The 19158-nt window shown below is 42.3% G+C and overlaps 1 protein-coding gene, 1 long non-coding RNA gene and 8 other non-coding genes across 14 annotated transcripts; 9 read left to right on the top strand and 1 right to left on the bottom strand.

The window, feature by feature from the left end:
* The first annotated feature begins 1670 nt into the window (after positions 1-1670).
* Positions 1671-8061, top strand: LOC115946705 (uncharacterized). Of its 5 annotated transcripts, XR_004549695.1 has the most exons (12): positions 1671-1800; positions 2766-2816; positions 3325-3364; positions 3630-3675; positions 4042-4073; positions 4459-4546; positions 5093-5116; positions 5579-5630; positions 5945-5997; positions 6502-7531; positions 7727-7767; positions 7936-8061. It is a non-coding gene; the product is annotated as an uncharacterized lncRNA (long non-coding RNA). The 5 variants fall into 5 exon arrangements; XR_004549694.1 differs by having other exon boundaries at positions 6502-7767; XR_004549696.1 differs by having other exon boundaries at positions 3630-3682; positions 6502-7767.
* LOC115946734 (small nucleolar RNA SNORD74) lies at positions 2390-2467 on the top strand. The gene has a single exon (XR_004080775.1). It is a non-coding gene; the product is annotated as a small nucleolar RNA SNORD74 (small nucleolar RNA).
* Positions 3177-3243, top strand: LOC115946739 (small nucleolar RNA SNORD75). The gene has a single exon (XR_004080780.1). It is a non-coding gene; the product is annotated as a small nucleolar RNA SNORD75 (small nucleolar RNA).
* Positions 3469-3552, top strand: LOC115946741 (small nucleolar RNA SNORD24). The gene has a single exon (XR_004080782.1). It is a non-coding gene; the product is annotated as a small nucleolar RNA SNORD24 (small nucleolar RNA).
* Positions 3882-3962, top strand: LOC115946735 (small nucleolar RNA snR60/Z15/Z230/Z193/J17). Its single transcript, XR_004080776.1, has one exon. It is a non-coding gene; the product is annotated as a small nucleolar RNA snR60/Z15/Z230/Z193/J17 (small nucleolar RNA).
* On the top strand, positions 4130-4215 carry LOC115946736 (small nucleolar RNA snR60/Z15/Z230/Z193/J17). The gene has a single exon (XR_004080777.1). It is a non-coding gene; the product is annotated as a small nucleolar RNA snR60/Z15/Z230/Z193/J17 (small nucleolar RNA).
* LOC115946732 (small nucleolar RNA SNORD79) lies at positions 6355-6433 on the top strand. The gene has a single exon (XR_004080773.1). It is a non-coding gene; the product is annotated as a small nucleolar RNA SNORD79 (small nucleolar RNA).
* Positions 7199-12969, bottom strand: LOC101871969 (heme-binding protein 2). The gene is made up of 5 exons (XM_005150180.3): positions 12907-12969; positions 10498-10582; positions 10005-10140; positions 9587-9752; positions 7199-9012 (listed from the first exon to the last, which is right to left on the bottom strand). The coding sequence occupies exons 2-5, from the start codon at positions 10570-10572 to the stop codon at positions 8838-8840; spliced, it is 552 nt and encodes a 183-aa protein (XP_005150237.1). The 5' UTR covers positions 10573-10582; positions 12907-12969; the 3' UTR covers positions 7199-8837.
* On the top strand, positions 7584-7660 carry LOC115946733 (small nucleolar RNA SNORD47). The gene has a single exon (XR_004080774.1). It is a non-coding gene; the product is annotated as a small nucleolar RNA SNORD47 (small nucleolar RNA).
* Positions 7802-7877, top strand: LOC115946742 (small nucleolar RNA SNORD81). Its single transcript, XR_004080783.1, has one exon. It is a non-coding gene; the product is annotated as a small nucleolar RNA SNORD81 (small nucleolar RNA).
* Positions 12970-19158: the final 6189 nt, after the last annotated feature.

Here is a 19158-nt window from a genome sequence, read left to right as displayed (position 1 = left end):
AAGTGAAACACCCTGCCGAGGCAGTGAGCATGCAGGAAGGCTTGCCAGCAGAGGCGAGGCTGGAGGCAGAGGGAAGCAGAGGCTGACCATTCATTTCTCAGGGGGTCAGCTCAGGACATACAGAAAGGGGAAAAAAATAATAATCAGATTTTAACTGCTGAGTGTGCCAGTGTACGGCCCCAGTCAGAAGTCAGCTGTTCCCAGGGGAGCCTGAAAAAGTATTTGTGAGCTTCTGCTGCAAAGGCAGGGAAAAATCCATCCACTGGTGATGGCAGGAGAAAAGGACCCACCTAGCTTCAGTTACCTCAGTATCAAGAAAGTGACATTTTATGATACACTTTGTAGGTAACCTCAGTCATAGGCTGGTGAAGGGGAATCTAGCTTTTTTGTTCAGGTCAGCTTTGTCAGCAGATGGTTTCTGTCCTCCCGGGTACAGGGTCAATCATAAGCTTATGCACCTCAGCCAGTAGTGCAATGACATCTCAAGTTTTGTCTTTCCTGGTGCTGGACTGCAAGTTCATCATCTCAGCCTTCGCCTGCAGGATGAGTGGGACCTCCCTCTGAGCAGTGCTCTTTACAGAGAACATACTGAGACACTTACCTATTTTTAATACAATTTAAAGTGTCACCAGCTGAGGCTTTGACTTTTATCAGAAAATGCCTTTCACCCTATGAAGCAAGTGCAACTACTGAGACCAGGAGAAACATCCCACCCATCAGGCCCTTGTGAAAAGCTGGGGAAGACCAGCTGCAGCAAATGATGCTCACTCTGAATGTATCCTTTGTCAGAAAACTGTTAAGCTGGGGGGGCTGCACAGAGGAAGAGGTGGAACTGAAAAGTCTCAGCTTTTGGCACTAAGATTTATCACAGCTGATCAACTGGACCAATTTCAAATTATGATACTACCTTAGTAAAGATGAATACAATAGCAGTTCTAAATTGAGATAAGAGATGCTGCCTTCCTCATCTTTCCCTGCCTGAGCTGAAAGAGCCAATTTAACAGTGCTCGGGTTTCTCCCTCTGAATCTCTCACAAGTGATGACTCCAGGCCCCTGCTCCCGAGGCGATTACGGTTCATTTTTAGCCCTGACAGCTGCCGGGAGGTGCCCGAACACCCGAACCCGGGGGTGCGTGGAAAGGCAGGACCGAAACCCGCCCTCCCTTCATCCCGCGGGCTGCACCTTCCTCACTCCGCACCGCCCGTGGGGCTGACAACGCACGGCTCCCCTCCCACGGGGGAGAGCACCGGCCGCGGGGACGGAAAGAGCCCGGGGAGGGTCGCGGGGCCTCTGGGGAGAGAAGAACTCCGACGGCGGGGAGCGGAGACCCCAAGGGAAGGAGAGGCGGTGGCCGGGCGCGGCCCCCTGCGCCGGACCCCGCGGGCGTGACGGCGCCACACGGGTGGGGCGGGCCCGGCCCTCGCCCCGCCCCGCCCCGCCCGGTGCCGCCCTGCCCTGCCCGGCCCGCCGGGTCCGCGCCGCGCCGGTTCCTACCTGGCGGGGGTGGGAAGGGCCCGCAGCACCGTCCCGGAAGCGAAACCCCCCGAGCGGGCCGCACCCCGGAAGAAAATTCCCGCCTGTGAGGCCGCGGCGCTCATCGCTCTCCGCCCGCCGCCGCGCCACGGCCTCGCGCCACGCCCCGCGCAGCCACGCCCCCTTACGTCAGGGGGAGGGCCGCGCACCGCCCCCCGCTCCGTGCGCACGTGACCTGCACTCCACTATATAAAAGGCGCGCAGGCAGGTTCTGGTCTCTTTGGCCTGCAGCGATGGTCTGGCGGGAAATGGTGGTGGGGTGCACCGGTGAGTGGGGTTTGTTTTCCGCCTGGGGTAGGCCCGCGCCGCTCCGGTGGACGGTGTAGAAGCCCTGTGCGTGGGCCCTGATCCCCGGTAGGCGCCAGCGGGGAAGGATGGCGGTGGATTGGGTGGCCTGGGCCCGGTCTGCGGCCTAGGCCGCGGGGACGCTCTGGTGGGACCTCGCCTCGTGGCGGCCCTACGGAGCGGTGAGCAGGTAGCGGGGCCCTCAGTAGGAGTAATATGGGAGACGCGGGCTCATGGAGCCTCCGTATGGGCCGCTGGAAGGGGCGGCCACAGCGGGTCCGTGGCGCTTCAGGCTTGAGGCCCATCATCCCGCGGCCGAGTGCGGGTGTGCGTGGTGCCTGGGTGTGAGCGCTGCGGAGAGGCTGTGCCTGGGGCCTGCGCTCGGATTTCGTGAGGTAACAGCTCAGGGTGCCTCATCTGCGTTGTGTTCTCACTTGGGAGCCCTTTTCCCTGGGGAATTCACCTGGATGATGGCGAGATAATGTGTCTGCTATAGAGAAAAAGTGCTAGGGTCCTGAACTTTAGAATTAGAGGCCCCATGTTAAATAGTATAGCTCACTTGGATTTCCGTGTGCCTGCACGTGATGAAAACTATGTTGGTAGGGACATCTGAGAGGGTGATGAATGCCAACATATCTGAGCTGGGCATGGAATAGTGAGTGGTGACCTATCCGGTAGGGCTGAAACAGCATGTAGTTTTTTCTGAGCAGCCCAAGTTAATGGCTGTGGGACTGGCTCGGTGATCATACATTGAAATTGCAGCTGTGGAAAACGACAAAAGTTTAGTGGCTCTGTTCTGCTTAAAAATACTGTCTGGTAATTTTTTTTTGTGGCCTTGTTTCTTCAAAAAGCTGAAATGTAGATTGAACTAGGAAGAGCTTTACTCAAGTAAAGTTCCTGAGTATATTGGTTCTTAGTAGAACTAATGGATACTTTCTTGTTTTCAGTTCAGGATGCACCAGCTATTTACACTGTTTTCTCTTATGGCTTTGAAACAGGTAAGTGTTGTTTCTAAAAGACAGCTTAAATTGAGAAATGGTTATGTACATGTACAGCAACTTAGCCTGGAGTACTCTTGTGTTTCAGAGAACTACAGGAGTGGTGTTTGTAATCCAGTAATTGCCTGTGGTATTTCTTCAAGTAGTCCTTCCTTTTCTACACTGAAAAATCACCTGCTTCTTTGTACTGGAAAGTGGATGTTAGGCCGCTGTTTCTGAAGCACTAATTATCTAGTACCTAGGTGCCTTTTTCCTTCATTGCTACTGTTTACAGCAATAAGTAGTTTGCTGTTTAAGGAAAACTGCCTGATGCATGTTTAAAAAATCTGTGACTATCAGAATTAATGTTAACTAAATCAGAGCCTATGATGGTTTCAGTACAAGAGTAGTGGACAGAAATGATTTCTGAAAACTCTGTGCTGAGGCTTTTTTCTGTGCTTGATTTGTCACTGCCAGAGGTAGTCCCCTGTAGTTCTAGAAGTGTCTGAAACTGTTCTGTCTTTTTCAGATCTGCCATGGAATAAAGAAACTTGATGCTACTACAAAAGGTAAGAAAAAAAACATTAAAAATTCGACCTGAAATTGTGTTTATCTAGACAGTATCTTTTGTTCTAATAACAGCAATAGGCAGACTTTTCTGTTTTCCCTCCAGTGCCACAATGATGACACTTATTTGCTACTCTTGACCCAAGAGAATGATGAGCACTTTTACCACCATAACTTTTCCTCTGAGGCACAACAACTTAACATTCCTCTTAATGTTTTGACTTAGGAATGTTCTGGTGATAAGCTTTTTCTTTTTTTTTCTTCCAGTATTTGAGTCATGTACTTAGAAGACTTGCAGAAGAAACATTTGCTGGTGAGAAGTGCGTAGTCTGCATAGGGGTTGCTTCCATGGAGCTGTGGAGAGGGTGGAATGTAAAATAGGGGGAAATAGTTCAGGTTAATTTCCACTAATACACAGAAACAGTTGATAATTGCTAATAGTCAAACTCTTGAATGATTATGTGGCTTATTTATTCAAAGCTGTCACAAGAAGTGATGGTTTGGTCTGTTATTCCAAAGCAGATACGGTGATGATGGCATAGTTCAGCAGAATATTCTGTGACGAACAGTTTTGTCTTTCGCTCCTATCTGAAGTGTCTGTTGTGACCTCTTACTTGGGGGGTGTCAGCTTGGCTATGAAGCCTGAGGGAGTCTGATGGGTTTTTTTTTTTCATTGCAGGTACTGGGAAATGAAGCTATAAACTGCACAAGGTAAATAGTATATTGCCTACATTTGTAAAAGCTCATTTATATCCCAGATGTGTGGAAGGCTGTGTGTGATGACAGCATAGTTCAGCAGATGACTCATGGTGATCATGCTGTTACTGTCTTTCGCTCCTAGCTGATGCAGCCTTTTGCACCTTGGCTGTTAGACAATTTGTGAGGAAAGCTGAGGGTGAAACACATTATTGCTCATGGGATATATTTTGAAAACTTGTTTTAGAAGTTGAAAAATTTAGAAGGATAAAGGGTAGGCCGTGCTTGTGGAATTAAATACAAATACAGCAGAATAAATCTGCTGTTTCAGTAGCATATTCTTGCTTGATCTTGTTGCTGTTAGTGTTGCAAGTTCTGCAAGTACTTTGTTGCTTTGCAGGCTGCCCTTGACAAAGGATACCTGTGCCTCCAGTGAGAATATTTCACCTGTTACTAATGCTTGTGAAGACAAGGCCTTCTAATTGAAGGTAATTGAAAAACATGGTTTTTTTCTTTTGGATTGATGCTGCATTTAAACTTGGGAGTTTGGTTGTGGAGATAAGAAGGTTTGCAAATCCCATCCTGTTACTGGAAAATCTGAAGCAAATAGTACCCTAGATGTGCCTTCAGATCCCCTATGCTTCACAAAAAAAAGCATTAGGTAATTGTTTTAAAATGGGCCCAATGAGGCTAACTGGTGAATGCAGCTGTGCTATGAATTTAGTGTTTTAAATGTTTTTTTCTGGATGTAGATGTTTACACAGTTCATGGCACTGAGCTCTGCAATTCAAAGGTTTGCTTCTGTCTGCAATTTCAGCAGTCTCTGGAATTGAGAGTGCTGGGAGATGGCTTTATTACTCCCTTTGTGGAAGGGGGTGGGAGTGTTGCAGTGTACTGTAGATGATGTTGAATCAGGTCTCTGATCCCTATGAGGATAAAATATGACTAAACACTGATACAGTATTTCACTGGAACTGTTTTTATGTGAAAACTTTCTGCTGGACCTTATTTAATAGCAGATTTTCTTTTTGCAGGGTTTCAGAGTTTGTCATTGCAATGTAAGTACTTGTTTTAACTTTGTAATTGGCATAAAAAAACACCTAGAATGAAGTATGCAATTGCATGTAAGCTTGGTGGGGGTGAAGTGTGGAGGACAAGGGGCCCAGGGTTGGCTGCTGTTTGCATCTCAGTCAAAACAGGAGGATGCTTAAGGGGAGAACTACTGGGTAAGGTGCAGCCTTGACAGGCTTGTTTGTAGCTGAACTCTCACTGTCTATGAGCTCAAATTTGCTCACATGGCACTGTTTGTGTATTTGCCTTCTTCTGCATTGCAGTGTTAGCTTTAAAGCAGCAGCAGATAGATGTGTAGTAATTTCTGAGCTGCCTGTGTGATGAGATGTGAGTATCTTGACTTCAGTCATGGAGGTCTGCAATTAGCTCTATCTGACTTCAGGCACCTGGTTAGATTTGATTCTCATGTACTTGCTTGTGCTTGGTCCTAATGCTTTGCTTTGTTCCAGGGCTGCTGTGGTGAAGCTGCAAAGTAGTGCTGTTGGTAGTCTACCAGCAAAGGTAAGTTGCCAGCAAATGCATGTGACTGGTCAGAACTGTGTGATAAGTGATGGGGAAGTTACTAAATGTTGGCCTCTAATTGCAGTGTAGCTGAAGCATTTATAAGGTTCCTTGAGGATTTGCCTCTACCAGTAGTAGATCACAGATTACCAGCAGCCTGCAGGGTTCACTTGCCCAGGGTGCTAGGGACTGAATTTCATACTTGGAACAGAGACAGTACTAAGTTGTAATTCCAGCAGTAATGTAGTTTTGGAAAGTCTTAAGGAGGCTCTGGAGTTGGACTGACCTTTCATTTTCCTAATGGTTTATCGTAGATTTGAGAATGGGAGAACTGCTGGATGCTTTGTGACAGATGATTCTTTACTTGGTAAGCTGCTTCTTAGTTGCCCCAAGAAAAAAATCAACCTTTTTTTTCTACTATTGGAAAATCTTTACTGCTTTTTGCAGCAGAAAAGAAATAGCATGGACCCCACTGAAATATTAACTGCTATGGGCTAGGGTTACTAGGAATAAGAATGTGTGGTAACCTGGCAGTGCAGAGCATATGCTAACCAAAGCCAGTACAATTCTTTGCTGGTTTAACTTTGCTGGTTAAATTTAGTAGGCTTTTGCAGGGAGTAGTGATGTGAATCAAGTTGTAGTTGGGGATAAGGTCTGAAATGCTGAGGTCTGGTCCACCTCAAAGGAGAAGCAAGTAACAAAATATGAAGCTTCTCAAAGCATGTACTGTTTGTGATGATTAATTCTAATCAATGGGAATCTCTCTGAAAGAGGCTGAGGAGGACTCTTGTGCTGAAACAGTACTCATATTCACACTAACTCTTGAAGCACTGCCAAGGAGAATGTGTTAATAGAATTTCACTTGTTACAGAGTGAAGCTCATGGGGAGATTGTGTGAGAAACAAGACTAACTCATGTCTGAGGCAAGTGTCAAGTAGATCAGGTTTGATAATTACTGTAATACTGGTTTTCTGCTAAGTGCCTAGATTGTGGTGCCTGAAATTATTTATTACTCCTATAATAGATCTGATTTGTTTTCCTGTTTTATTCTTACTATCTCACTTCACTACTGTGGGAATAAATGTGATGTGCTTGAAGCAAGAGTGCATTTCTGTGTAAGTCTGAGTTGGACTTAAAAGCGAAAGGCTCTTTCTGGGCCGATAAGACAATTCCTGAGCAGTAAACTTTTTGTAGTTCTTACAGGAAAAGGTGTGGTGGCTTCAGTGACTAGAAACTGGGAGTTTATTATTGGATGTCTGCACATTGGAAATAGTAAAGGAGCTGAATCAGTGAAGACTACTTAGCCAATGAAGTGTGATAGTGTAGTAGAGCAGAGTGCACAGTAGCAAAAAAATAACTCCTAACAATTCATATTTATGTGGCTGCACTCTTAAAAAAAAAAAAACCAACCCAAAAACCCAAACATCCAACATGTATGCTGTGGTTTTCAGTCAGTAATTCTTGCTGATGTTGGCACTACACAAATAGAATCAGGTTCTAGGTAATTGCTGTGCAAATGTGCTTCCTCCAACAGACTGGTTCTGAATTTTAAGGATGGGTTTTCAAGGTAATTTCTATGAGACTTTTATTTTAAATATCAAAACTCAATGAGTAACTATGGGGAGAGAGTATCCCAAGCAAGTAGCTTTGTTCTTTCCTGCAGTTCTTACAATAATAATTCTGTATTTCCAGTTCAGTTAGGATTTGTAAGCTTTGTATATCCTACTTGGGTGTTATAAGTTGAAGTTCTTGTCAGTTGCCACCTGAAATGCAGCCTCCTGAGTAAAGTTAGTTTGAGTAGAATTTCATAGATAATTAAACTTGCATATAGTGAAGTCTGTTATTCTGAAACAACTTGTCTCTTTCTCAGGAAAGGACCGTGCCATCTGCAGCCTCATTGGGTAAGACCACACAGCAGAAGAATTCTGTTAAAAAAATCATGGGGAGATTTGTAGCCACTGATGAAATTTGATTCTGCCAAATGAATTACTGTGATATCACACTTCTCCGTTCCACTTTTCTCTGAGGTTACAAAGTTGCTGTGGAGCTTTTAGACTTGTGCTACTGCAAGATTTAATTGTGGTTTCTCACTCTAGGTGAGGAGGCAACTTTGAAATTACTCTATGAAGAACTGAAGGTGAGTATAACTAGTAATGATGAGATTTATTTGCTGGAACGAATGATGATAACCTTAGCTTGAACTCTCTCACTGAACAGAGATGAAAATCTAAGGTCTGAGTTGTTCCAAGCAAGTTTATTATGCTGATCTGATGCCTTATAATGGTTCTTCTATCTGTCTTAATAGGTGGAAGATTGCAGAATAATGCCTTACACTTGCATGAACAGAACTAAAAAAGCCCAAGAGTTCTTTTACCACCCTGATTATGTTTCACTGATATGAATTGGTACCAATAAAAATTCATAAACTCTAGCTATTGTTGTGAACTGTTTTCTGATGAACAGCTTCTTGTGAAACACCTCTTGGCTACCTGATAAAAGCTTCAAATGCTTTAGATAGAGCAGAGTCTAAACTAGTTTGAATGCTAGTCCTACAAGGGTCTCAAGGGTCAGATACCCTAGTGTGCAGACTGCAGTTGACATGACCAAACGAAGATTTGGACAAAGCTAAATCAAAGTAGTAATTAGCATGTTTCGTGATAACTAAACACTGTTCGTGTATTTGCTCTGAAAAGTTTTAAAACAAAGTCACTGCTTGTGAGGCACTGAGGCCTGCTAAGGTATTGCTGCTTAATAGGAGGTCTTTCTCTGGAAAAATTAATTTAACTTCCCTCATATTTCTGCTGTCTCGGGAGTGATACCAGTGTGAGAAAAGTCAGCTCTATGAAGAGCTCATTCCCTGTAATGTGAACTAATGCTATAGTACTTCTAATGAGAAGTAGAACTAAACATCTGAGCTGTTCTGCAGGAATATTTTCAGATTACTGGTGTTCCCTAGAACCTTTCAATAAAGAGGAATAGGTTTGTCATATGTCCCACTCCCTACAATCTACCTGAATTCAAGTTGTATCTTGAAGAAAGCTGATCTTTAGCAAGAATAGTATTTCATCCTAGAAACAATTAGGCATGCTCTTGTGTCCAGGTGGAAATTAAATCTCTTCTGCACTAAAGCAAAAGGCATTAATAAGGTGTTTTTTTACATCCAGAGATGATTAGTAGCCTCTTGATTTCCCCCCCCCCCCCATTGTATTACTTTTTAAAATACCACACTTCATTGTGCCTGTTAAAGAGCTTGAAGGGGCTGTCATAACCCGCAGTATAGAAGAAGTCTTCATGGAATGATTGGCCTCTGTTTTTTAAGATTCTGGCCAAGACTTCAGCTTCCTCAGCATATTTTTCTGGGGAGGCAAATCCACCAAAAGACCTGGTTAGAGTGAAAGGGAGAGAGTTTCTGTTAGGAGTTAAAGTCCCTGCTTTTTATTTTCACAGATGGAAACTGCGTGCAGTGTTTGTACACTTCTGATGCAGTTTGTAGTTATTAGGTATTGCACTTCAGAGAGTATTAGCTGACAAAGGCTATTGCATGTGGCTTTATTACATGCAGGGAGAGCAAGTGTAACTTATATTTTCTGTACTTAACAGCTGGGCAGGTTTTGTAGGGGTCTGGAACTACAGATACAAAGGTCTGGAAGACTGATTTAGTTGTCCTGTAGCTCAGAATACATCCAAGAGGATTCTGTAGGCTGCATTTCTATAAAACCCATTAAATGCAATATGGCTAAGTGCTGAGAAATGGATGTTTTGAAGCTTGATAATTTCTTTGTTCTTGGGACACCCAAGCTTAAGAAAGATTTCCAAATGCTCAGGTTTTGCTGTTGAAGGATTTTAACAGCAGGAATATATGCATGGTTAGAAATAAAAAAGAGTAGTCCAGATTCTTAATGATGAGCCCCTTTCCATAGCTGCCTTCATTTACGAGCTGTGCTGGTGCTGCTTACCGGACAAAGATAGCTGCTGCTTTCCTCTCTTCAACAAAAACATCAGAGTCAGTGGGCTGTGGTGGGGAGTCCTGATGTTCAAATGGAACAAAGAAAGAGACCTTGAAGTCTGCACAGCCAGATTTTATCAGGCATGTCACGGGCACAGTCATGTCAATCTTCATTTCTAGTGGAGAGGATGAAAAGTTGTTTTAAGTTGCAAGCAAGGGCAGTGCCTGAATGCTGTTTTAAAGGGTGATGCAGGCTTATTCTAAAAGCAGATGCTAAAGCAGCCTGACAGGTATAATGTCCAATGGAGTCACGAGTTAGACCAGGAAGGGGAAACTGATGTGTCCCACAGCTCATCTACTACTGTTCTATGCTGTGCAGCTTCATCTCCCCTTTGCGTTTCTCCCATTTCAAAACCAGTAGGTTGTACCTTTCTCATTCTTCCCTTGGATGTAGTGGAAGAGTTTCCAGAAGCCCTGACGCATTGCCTCCTTCTGGGTTTCTCCCCTAATGACTGTGCTGACCCACTTTGCTGTCTCATACTGACGCAGTTCATAATCCTTTGCCTGAAAGGTAGTAAAAGTCACAGTAACTGAGGTGAGTATTAAAGATGACATAATAGCTACTTTTTCAAAATCAGCATGAAAATGCTATTTTAATGAGAACACTGAGCAACCTCTTTGCTGCAGACTCTAGGCATACCCCTAATGTCAAACTGATGCTTCTATTGCAAAACCATTCTTTGCCTTAGGTTGAACTCCTCAGAGCTTATTAAATAGGTGTACCTCTCCCTATTTGCGATCAAGTGTGAGCAGTGTCTAACTTTCCCAAGTCCCTTACAGTCATCAGACAATCCCAAATCCACCTTAACCTTGCAGTACTCTTGACTAGAGGTCTCTGTTCCCCTGGTCTTTAGCAGTTACCATTGTCTCTGTTGAGCTCCACCGAGGGGACTGCAGATCCAGGGACAGGAAGGTTTGCTTGAAGGATTTGATCATCTTGCCAGAGCTGAAAGGCAAATGCAGTTCATTGGCCTCTCTTCAATCAATACAGTATAATGGGGCAGAGGAACCAGGACCAAGAAATTATGCTGATGTGGGAGTGTGTTCATTTTTCAAGATATGCTGCCTTCGGTTCTCTATAAGTGGAGGCTTTTCCTGGCTGCAAAAGAGGGAGTTGAGAGTCTGCAAGTGGCAGTTTTTTGGAAATCTGTAAGTAAGAAGAATTTGAAGAGTTCAGCCAGTTTGCTTCTGGGGAAAAGGTATTGGTGTTGATGTGTACTCTGGTATTGACTGCTCATAAATTTATTGGGTCTCTCATCTGATGCTTTTCTGAAGGCCTTTAGCCTTAGAGTCCTATCAATAGATGAGATTTTTCTGGATTTATGAATATAAATAAAGTAGCGTGTGAAGGCTACTTAGGTAGCCTTCACATGGAAGGAAAACCCAGGAACACGTAAACACTGAACTTCCATTTCCAAAACAAAGCAAGTGGAATTCATCAAAATCACTATTGAAATAACCACATCTGGTTAACGGTCTTGAGGTTTTAGCAGCCTTCATTTATGATTTTTGCCATTGACTAGGAAGATCTTAGTGCACAACCTACATGGGAAAGTCTTGCATTACAATGTCCTTTGTGCTTCATGTTGCAAAGACAGCATGTAATTCATTGAGCAGGTATCTTGATTCTTAAATTGTAGTACATTGTCTTCTCAGAGTATAGACTTAATTGTATGTTTCTTGGGTAACAGAGCAAACTTTGAAATTATTTTTTATTTCTCTGCCTCAGCTGCTTATAGCTGCCCATACAATAAGAAGCCACTGCCCTGTCTCTCATGGCTCTACTTATTTTCATGGGCTTACAGTAGTACACATGTGCTGATGCCATTCACAGCATGTCCCACCTGCAGTGTTAAGGGTATAATGTGTCTCTGAGCAGCGAGAGGAAATGATGTTACCTAGGACTGCCAACTAAGACAAGGTCTGTTCTTGAAGTGCATAGCAATGTTTTGTGTTGCAGTGGTATCATAAATATGAATGATGGACCATTCATAATTTGTAATAATAATTTTTAATGTCTTTAAGGTATGCTGTCTTTTAAGATGATGGTTTGTGACTATAAGACCATGGCTTCTTTTGTAAAATCAAGAACTGCCTTGTGCTACCTGTCTACTTACCTGTTTACATTTTCTGAGGACATGCAGACTACTGATGAATACTGTTGATACCCTTCTGCACTCTAGAGATAGCTACAAGAAGTTTTCTCTTTTGGATCTATGAGGTTGAAAAGCTTTTATAAAAAACATAGCAAACCACAAAACACCAAAAAAAAAATCTGCAGGCACTGAGTTAACTTAAAATCCTTAAAATACGTAGTGCACAGAGCACTCAGTGTTGAGCTTTTTCAGTTGTTACTTGAAAGCAAAGAAAGGTGGGAGAGCCACACAGCAGGACAGCAATAACAGCAGTTAAAAGCAGGTGCTGTCCCCCTCTTTGTCCCAGCCTGAAGATAAATCTTCAGCAGCTTTTACCAGGATGACTGCTCACCAGGGACTGCTGTTTAGTTCCAACCAAGCTGGACAGTTGTACTCTAATACACTTTTTGTCAATAGTGTTTAGAAGTCAATAAAGCAGGAATCCTATAATTTTAATTGAAGCAAATATGAACAATTATACTAAAACTTCCTATAGTAATTTTTTATCCATTACCATTTCTAAAGCAAAGATGCTGCTTTGCTGGCATTTCACTTCATCCTTGCTAGAACTTGATAGAAAACACATTGCTCCTCTTCATGTGCTCCCTGGGTGTATGTTAGAAAGCAGAAAAATAAACATCTCTCTGTTTCAACACATGCTCTTATATTAGCTGCTATACAAGCTGCCTTTTCTCTGAACTTGCCAATTCCAGCCTCTCTCCCATATACCTTTTCTTATGGGTTACCTTTTCACAGCTCTATCTTGTGTAACTTTGTGGCCAGTACTGTTGATGACTGCATGCAAGATTTTTTTTTTAATTACATGAAACAATGCTTTGGGGGGTGGGGGTGGAGAGACAAACTGAGAAGAATCCTCCAAATATTTACAGTTAATTTTTAGATGTACAGGAAAGCTGTTTTGAGATTTCCATCCGTTTGTATAAATAGTATGCTAGGCTTTTTTGTTGTTTTTTTAAAGCTTTTTCTGCAGCTGTTAACACATGGGTCAAAGGGATAGGAAGTATAGTAGGCATTTTCATAGATTACAGTGATGCTACAAGTAAACCTGACCAGAACACGCTATTCCACAAGCTGTTAATTACATTAAGAAAGTGGAGAAAGTCGACATACTTACATTTTAGACTGTCCTTATTCTTCTAGCTATTGCAGTCTGTCCTTCTGAGGCTGTACAAGATACTGCTTGTCAGTATATAGTTTAGTTTCATCAAACTCCACCCATGCCTCAGCCCTACTGGATGGAGATGCTGTTATGAAAACCACATGGTTGTAGCCTTTGCCTCCTGGCTCTCATTGGAGAGCTCCCCCGCAAATGCCGAAAGCCCCACCTACTGCCCAAGAGGCAACATTAGGTCCAGCGTGTGCTCTGGCCCCATAAACAGTTTTGCATTGTTGTGTAACTTACCCTGGTTTCTATGGCTTTGTACATACTTACGTCAGGGTCGAAGGCAGGTTTTGTGCTTGCAGGAAAAGGAATTTCACATAAATAACATTCCCCCCCAAACATGGGTTACATGAGAGTGATGATACAGAATGAGTTTTTCTTTTTTACTCCTGGGGTAAAATGGTAGGTAGAAATCTGGCTGCAAACTGAGCTGAGACCATCCACATGAGACTTCTGCTGGCATGTTATGAAAGACAGACAGTGTTATACAATGGCTGTCTGTTTTGAGTGGTATTTGAGACCAAACAGCCCCCCTAGCCCTTGAATATCTGCACAAAGGGATTATACAAAGCTATTGTGAAATTCTGTCCTGCAGAATCTCTGTACAGAGAGTGAAGCTGGACTCTTCATTTAACGAGCTGCAGCTTCAGGCATACTTAGGTACCAGCACAATAGGGCAGATTAAATTTCACAGTCTGAGTTCTGATAACACTCCCATATTTGTCATGGTTTGTACAAATCCCTTGCAGCCAAATCAATAGCTGGGAATGACTTTTAACAGGAAACACATTTTGCTTGCAGAGAACTTCATCAGGATGCTGTGTGATACACTCCTATTCTGAAAGGGGAAATAAAAAACCCCTCAAACTGTGGCAAATAATAATCCAAATTTATCTTTAAAACCACACATCTCTAATGCCACCAAAGTGGGGTGTTGTAAAGAGTGGTTTATTAATGGAGCCTATTAGAACATATTAAGGCCTAAAATGCAGAACCAGTTCTCTGCATGCTTTGTACTCTTAGTTTATAGAGTAAACTTCCTCTCAATTTTACCTGTCTTCTGCTTGGGTCAGTCAGGGAAACCAGCAAGGCATTCTGCAGAAGCTGCTACTTCATGGTCGTTGCTTAGCACCTAACAAGCATGCAAAGGCATGTGCTTGTGTAAAGTTAGCTGTTACAGTACTCTGTCACCTTAACACTCCTGTCATATGTGTGCTAGTAATTACTTTCTCCAGCATAGAGAAGGTCAAGTAAAATAGTATACCAAGCCACAAAAGTTTGGCAAATCTCAACAAATCTAACCCAGTCATGAGCACAGAGAAGTACTGCGATGAAAGGGGGGCACACAGAAGCCAGCTGTGGATTCTCATTTTGTTTCAGAAGCAGAGAGGCCCAGAACAAATCCCCAGTCAGTTTGTATGTGTCCAGCTGATGTCCCTAACAAAGAGCTAACTGTTCCTGGTGGAGCAGCCTGAGGCTGGAGAACAATCATCAGTGTTTTCCTTAGGGGTTGTTTTCCAGCATTCTTGTTTTTCACATATACATTGAGAGAACATGTCAACAGTTGGAAAAGACAGTAGGGCAGGCATGAGGACATGAATTCTGTACATAACATACATACCTAAACTGTATATAATTAGGGGGATGGGGAAGGGATTATGAAGAAAGCTAACACACAGTCTCACTGGTACCTCCAAATAGAGAAAACTGAGAATGCTAACTGTACCCCTTGCCCTTTACACAGGAAAATATCATGGAAGAAGTGTTTTAGCACCTTCAGGTACCAGTAGTATGCAGGACATATGACAGGGAAGTTCAACAGCACACAGCAATAATTAGGTCTCAAAGGTATCCTATGACATTTGTGTTTAATGTCATAAATACATACCTTGGACTTGGCTGGTATTTTCTAGAATAGCTGACAAAGCAGTGTTTTTCTGTACTGTTGCTTTAAACAGAGAGTAGAGGTGAGAGCAGAAGCACTTGAAAGCATACGGTTTGTGGCTTAACTTTACTGTTTTCAGCAGGCACTCCTGCACAGAATACTGTGGTAAACTTGGATTTCAGTAATGACTTTTCAGGCTAACAGCTTCCATTGGATAAGTATAAGGACAAGGCTGTGATATGATCACTTGTGACTTCCATTTGTTTTCTTTATAGACCCTATCTATAAGCCCGGACAAGACCTTAAGTGATTTGGAGAAAACTCCAGGAACAAACTTGCCAACAAAGTTTTCAAGCTTCATAAGCAAAATGCTACATAGAAAAGTTGCCTATGTCTGCTCTGCGGCAATAAGACAACAGCTGCTGTCAAATCAGTGCAATCTTCTTGTAAGTTCCTTTATCCCTACAGGCAAGCATAGATTACTTGCACAGAAAAGATGAACGTTTTCCACTAACCTGATTGTGTCAGAACTGGATAAGCGTGGAAAAAAAAATATTTGATGCAGTATGGTTAATGATAACTTTGAATCATGTTCTTGTAACTGGCAAGTCTGTAGTGTAGTATGAAAAAATCTATGAGTGATAGATGCATCTATCTCCAGTCTGGCCACTCATGAGTTCTAACAAGTGGTTTCAACCTGAATGCTCCAGTTTTGCATTTCTGCGTAAGCCTGTCAGAACATCAGTTAGCCTTGTGTTTGATAATTATTTAAAAGAGCTGAGACTCTTCACATATAAATGGCATTTGCTTTTGCAAACATGCACTTATCAGAAGATGCAGAAACCCTCACTTCACAAGAAAGATGTAGAGCATGTGATGTTACTGTAAATAATAGTCCAGGGTAGCAAAAGTGTCTTTGTATGTTGTTAGATGAACTGTGATTTCCTACGTATTCATCTTCCAAAAGAAGCCTCCTATCTCCTTGCTCTAAAGAAAAAGAAAGCTTCTAACAAATTCCATTTTATAGATATTAAAGGTGAGGGAGAATACACCACCTTTGCAAACACAACTCTGAAGAGGAAAAAGCCAGGCATCAATCATTTGAGGACATTACTCCAAGAGAGGGCTCAAAATAACAGCCTTAAGGAGAACAGCCATTTACTGATTGTTTCTTATAAGTAGGAAAGCCCAGTATTTGAAGTCACCAACAATCCATACCACAAATAATGCTTTCTAGCAATACAGAGAAACAAAGTAGATAACAACTACACAACAGAAGTGTTAACACAGCAGCAGCCCAACTTTCACCTGCCTAGACAGCCTCTCCAGATGAAGGTAGGAGTTCAGTGTCAGTTTCAGCAGGAGTAATTTTTATATCTGCATCTTCCAGCAGTCCCTTAGGCAGATACCCTCTGCCCTGGCTTTGTGGGCAGGAGCACAGTGGCTTCGCATTTTCTTTCTTTGATCCAACTTCCTAGACTTTTAAGGTAACTTTCTCTTTTTTGTCACCTGCTTTGACCCCCTTCTTCCCTTTCTCCCCTCCCTCCCTTTTTGCCTCCCTCTTTGCCTCTCATTCTCATCTTTCTCTAATCTGTCTATCTATCTGCTGCATGGGATCACCTGGCAGCTCTTCTGCCCAGGGCCTGAGTTGAGTTCCTGACTCTGCTGAAGGATTATGAAATTATGAGAATACCCCCAGGAGTCTGGAAAAGGTATGGAGGAATTGCTCTAGAGATCCCAGGGTTTTCCTATGGAGTCCCAGGGACCTAAGAACATGTGCAGAGATTATGAAAACAAAGCCAGAGCATAAGGATCAATATCTTAAAGAAAATCTTCTCCTAAAATAATATTTTCCACTTTTCTCCAAAAGACATGAAAAGGTAACTGAAACTGAACTGGTGAGCTTCTTCCTACAGGTGTGTCTATTGTAATAGCTTTCCAGCAGGATGAGTTGAGGACCACTATCGTACATACTGGGTAGTGTGAAGCACAGCTGGATAATATGAATGTGAAGCCCTAACAATCTATTTATGAATGTATTTGTCAGCACACAGGCATTGGTGATGCATGGCTGTAGGAAAGTATTCTCATTGTGCACTGTCAATCCAGCTAACCCCTAAGCACAAATCTGTGTTATCCTAGCTGAGGGATTCTTTCCTAAGCTTCTTCCTGATCTTACTTGCATGAGTATGGATCATATCAGAACTTCTCATATTTTGTAACAGTGGGGATTTTGGTAGGGGTGTGGGTTTTGATGGGCATTTTTGTTATTTAGATCATGCATGTAAGGCCTCCAGAGATAGATTCCTTAAGAACCTGGTCTTTCCCATTTTTCAAGATGAGCTGATTCTGCAGCAGGTGGCACTGTTGGTTGTGTTCAGAGGTGAGTTTAATACAAAAGTCCCTCAAAACATCTCTTGTTGCCGATGACTTCAGTTCACTAATGGATTCAGTGTACACTGATTATTCCTTCTATTTCTAAACCTAGATTTGAATATCTATTAGTTGACTGCTAATGGGAAGATTAAGCATCTAAGCACCTTAACATCTAAAATATTAATATCTTTGCATGTTAAACGTCTTTTATAGAGCAGACACACCAGTCTGAATGTCTGTGTAGGTCAGTTAAGAAAATCCTAAATTAGGAAAATCCTCCAGGTTATGCTCAGTTCTAAAAGAGTTAAACTGGCAAGCTTCCAGGCAGAACTTATAGCCAGCTTAACAGTTTCAAGCTCAAATCTAAAATCTGAGAGGTCAGTATTATTTTTGATTTTTGCACCTTTAGATTTAGGACAAAAAAAAATAGGTAGATGCTCTACATATAATGACATCACGTCAGCTTCTCAGTTGGTGTATTTTGAATACCAGTTAGCCAAGACAGTATTTAACAGAATTTCACCATTTTCACAAGTGTTTTCTTTCTTAGTTTCTGCTGTCATTCAGGCTTGGATACTTTGTATTTGTTCTTGGGTCTGTCTTTGAAAGAAAAGTATATCTGGATAAATTTACTTATGGCCAACAGAAACTGCACTCATGATAATTTGATAAATGGGAAAATACAGATGTTAAAATTGTGTCCAGATAGGGAGAAATATGATTTGGGAAAAGTAAAATTAAAGGATGAGGGACGTAAATTGTAGTCAGTGTAGAAGCTGTTGGAAGTGTTAACACAGCAAAAACAAGGTCTAGTGGAAACTTGCAGGGCCTTTGGCTTTAGTAGTTAAGTTACCTCAACAAATCAGTTTGAATAATGTAACTGATAGAGTTCTTAATAGATATTTGAGTCCACTGTTTTGGCATGTGGCAACAAAAAAGTGGTTTTCCCTGTTTGAAATTACCTTTGTTTTTGGCTGGAGTAGACTTAGTTTTCTCCATAGTAAGTATTATAGGGAGATGTTTTGTATTTGTCCTGGAAACAGCATTGATGACACAGGGATGCTTTAGTATTGTTGAGCAGTGGTTGCACAGAGTCAAAGCCTTTTCTGCTTCTTACCCCACCCCACCAGCAAGTAGTCTTGGGGTGCACAAGGATTTGGGAGGGGACACAGCTGGGTCAGCTGACCCCAAATGACCCAAGGGAGATCCCATACTGTAGGATGCCATGCTCAATGTATAAAGCTGGGGAAGAAGGTAAAAGGAGGAGATGCTTGGAACAATGGCATTTGTCTTCCCAAGTAACCATTACATGTGATGTAGCCCTGCTTTACTGGAGATGGCTGAACACCTGCCTGCTGATGGGAAGCTGTGAATGAATCCCTTGTTTTGCTGTGCTTGCATGTGTGCCTTTTTCATTACTTATTAAACTGTCTTTATCTCAACCTGTGAATTTTCTCACTTTTATTCTCTCCCCCATCTCACCGGGGTAGTGAGTGAGAGATTGCCTGGTACTTAGTTGCTGGCTGGGGTTAAACCATGACACCCTTATAGTGTTATTTAGATAAGCTTCTGACATTCATATTTATTTATTTATATTCCTTACTGAAAAAAAAAAAATGCTTGACTGTATAAAACTTTATTTTTATTCCTATACGTACTTGTTTTGGGAAAATAGCTACTGATTTTTGTTCCTCTTTTCACTGGTGTTCTTATTATCCTCTGATCTTTGGCACCACTGGCACTTTAGTGCTTATTTCACTGGTAAGTAGAAGACGCTTTTCTGATTACTGCACAGGATGCTGCAGCTGCAGACAGTCTAAACTCTTCCTCCTCCTTGCCCAGAATTTACTAATGCAGATTTTGGAGCCTGAATGTGAGTTCATGTACTCAGAATCTCCTGAATATAAATTTACACAGTCATTTAAGCCTTCCTAAACTGTGGT

Source organism: Melopsittacus undulatus, chromosome 6 (genome assembly GCF_012275295.1).
Source record: "Melopsittacus undulatus isolate bMelUnd1 chromosome 6, bMelUnd1.mat.Z, whole genome shotgun sequence".
NCBI lineage: Eukaryota > Metazoa > Chordata > Aves > Psittaciformes > Psittaculidae > Melopsittacus > Melopsittacus undulatus.
This window is presented reverse-complemented; position numbering and strand designations above follow the sequence as displayed.

What these genes read in the sequence shown, in the direction of transcription:
- LOC101871969 (XM_005150180.3), bottom strand. Translation starts at nt 10,572, where the DNA reads ATGATCAAATCCTTCAAGCAAACCTTCCTGTCCCTGGATCTGCAGTCC. An exon ending in CCAAGGGAAGAATGAGAAAG is followed by an intron (nt 9,753 to 10,004) that starts GTACAACCTACT and finishes CCTCTCCACTAG; the next exon opens with AAATGAAGATTGACATGACT. An exon ending in GCAGCAGCTATCTTTGTCCG is followed by an intron (nt 9,013 to 9,586) that starts GTAAGCAGCACC and finishes CACTCTAACCAG; the next exon opens with GTCTTTTGGTGGATTTGCCT.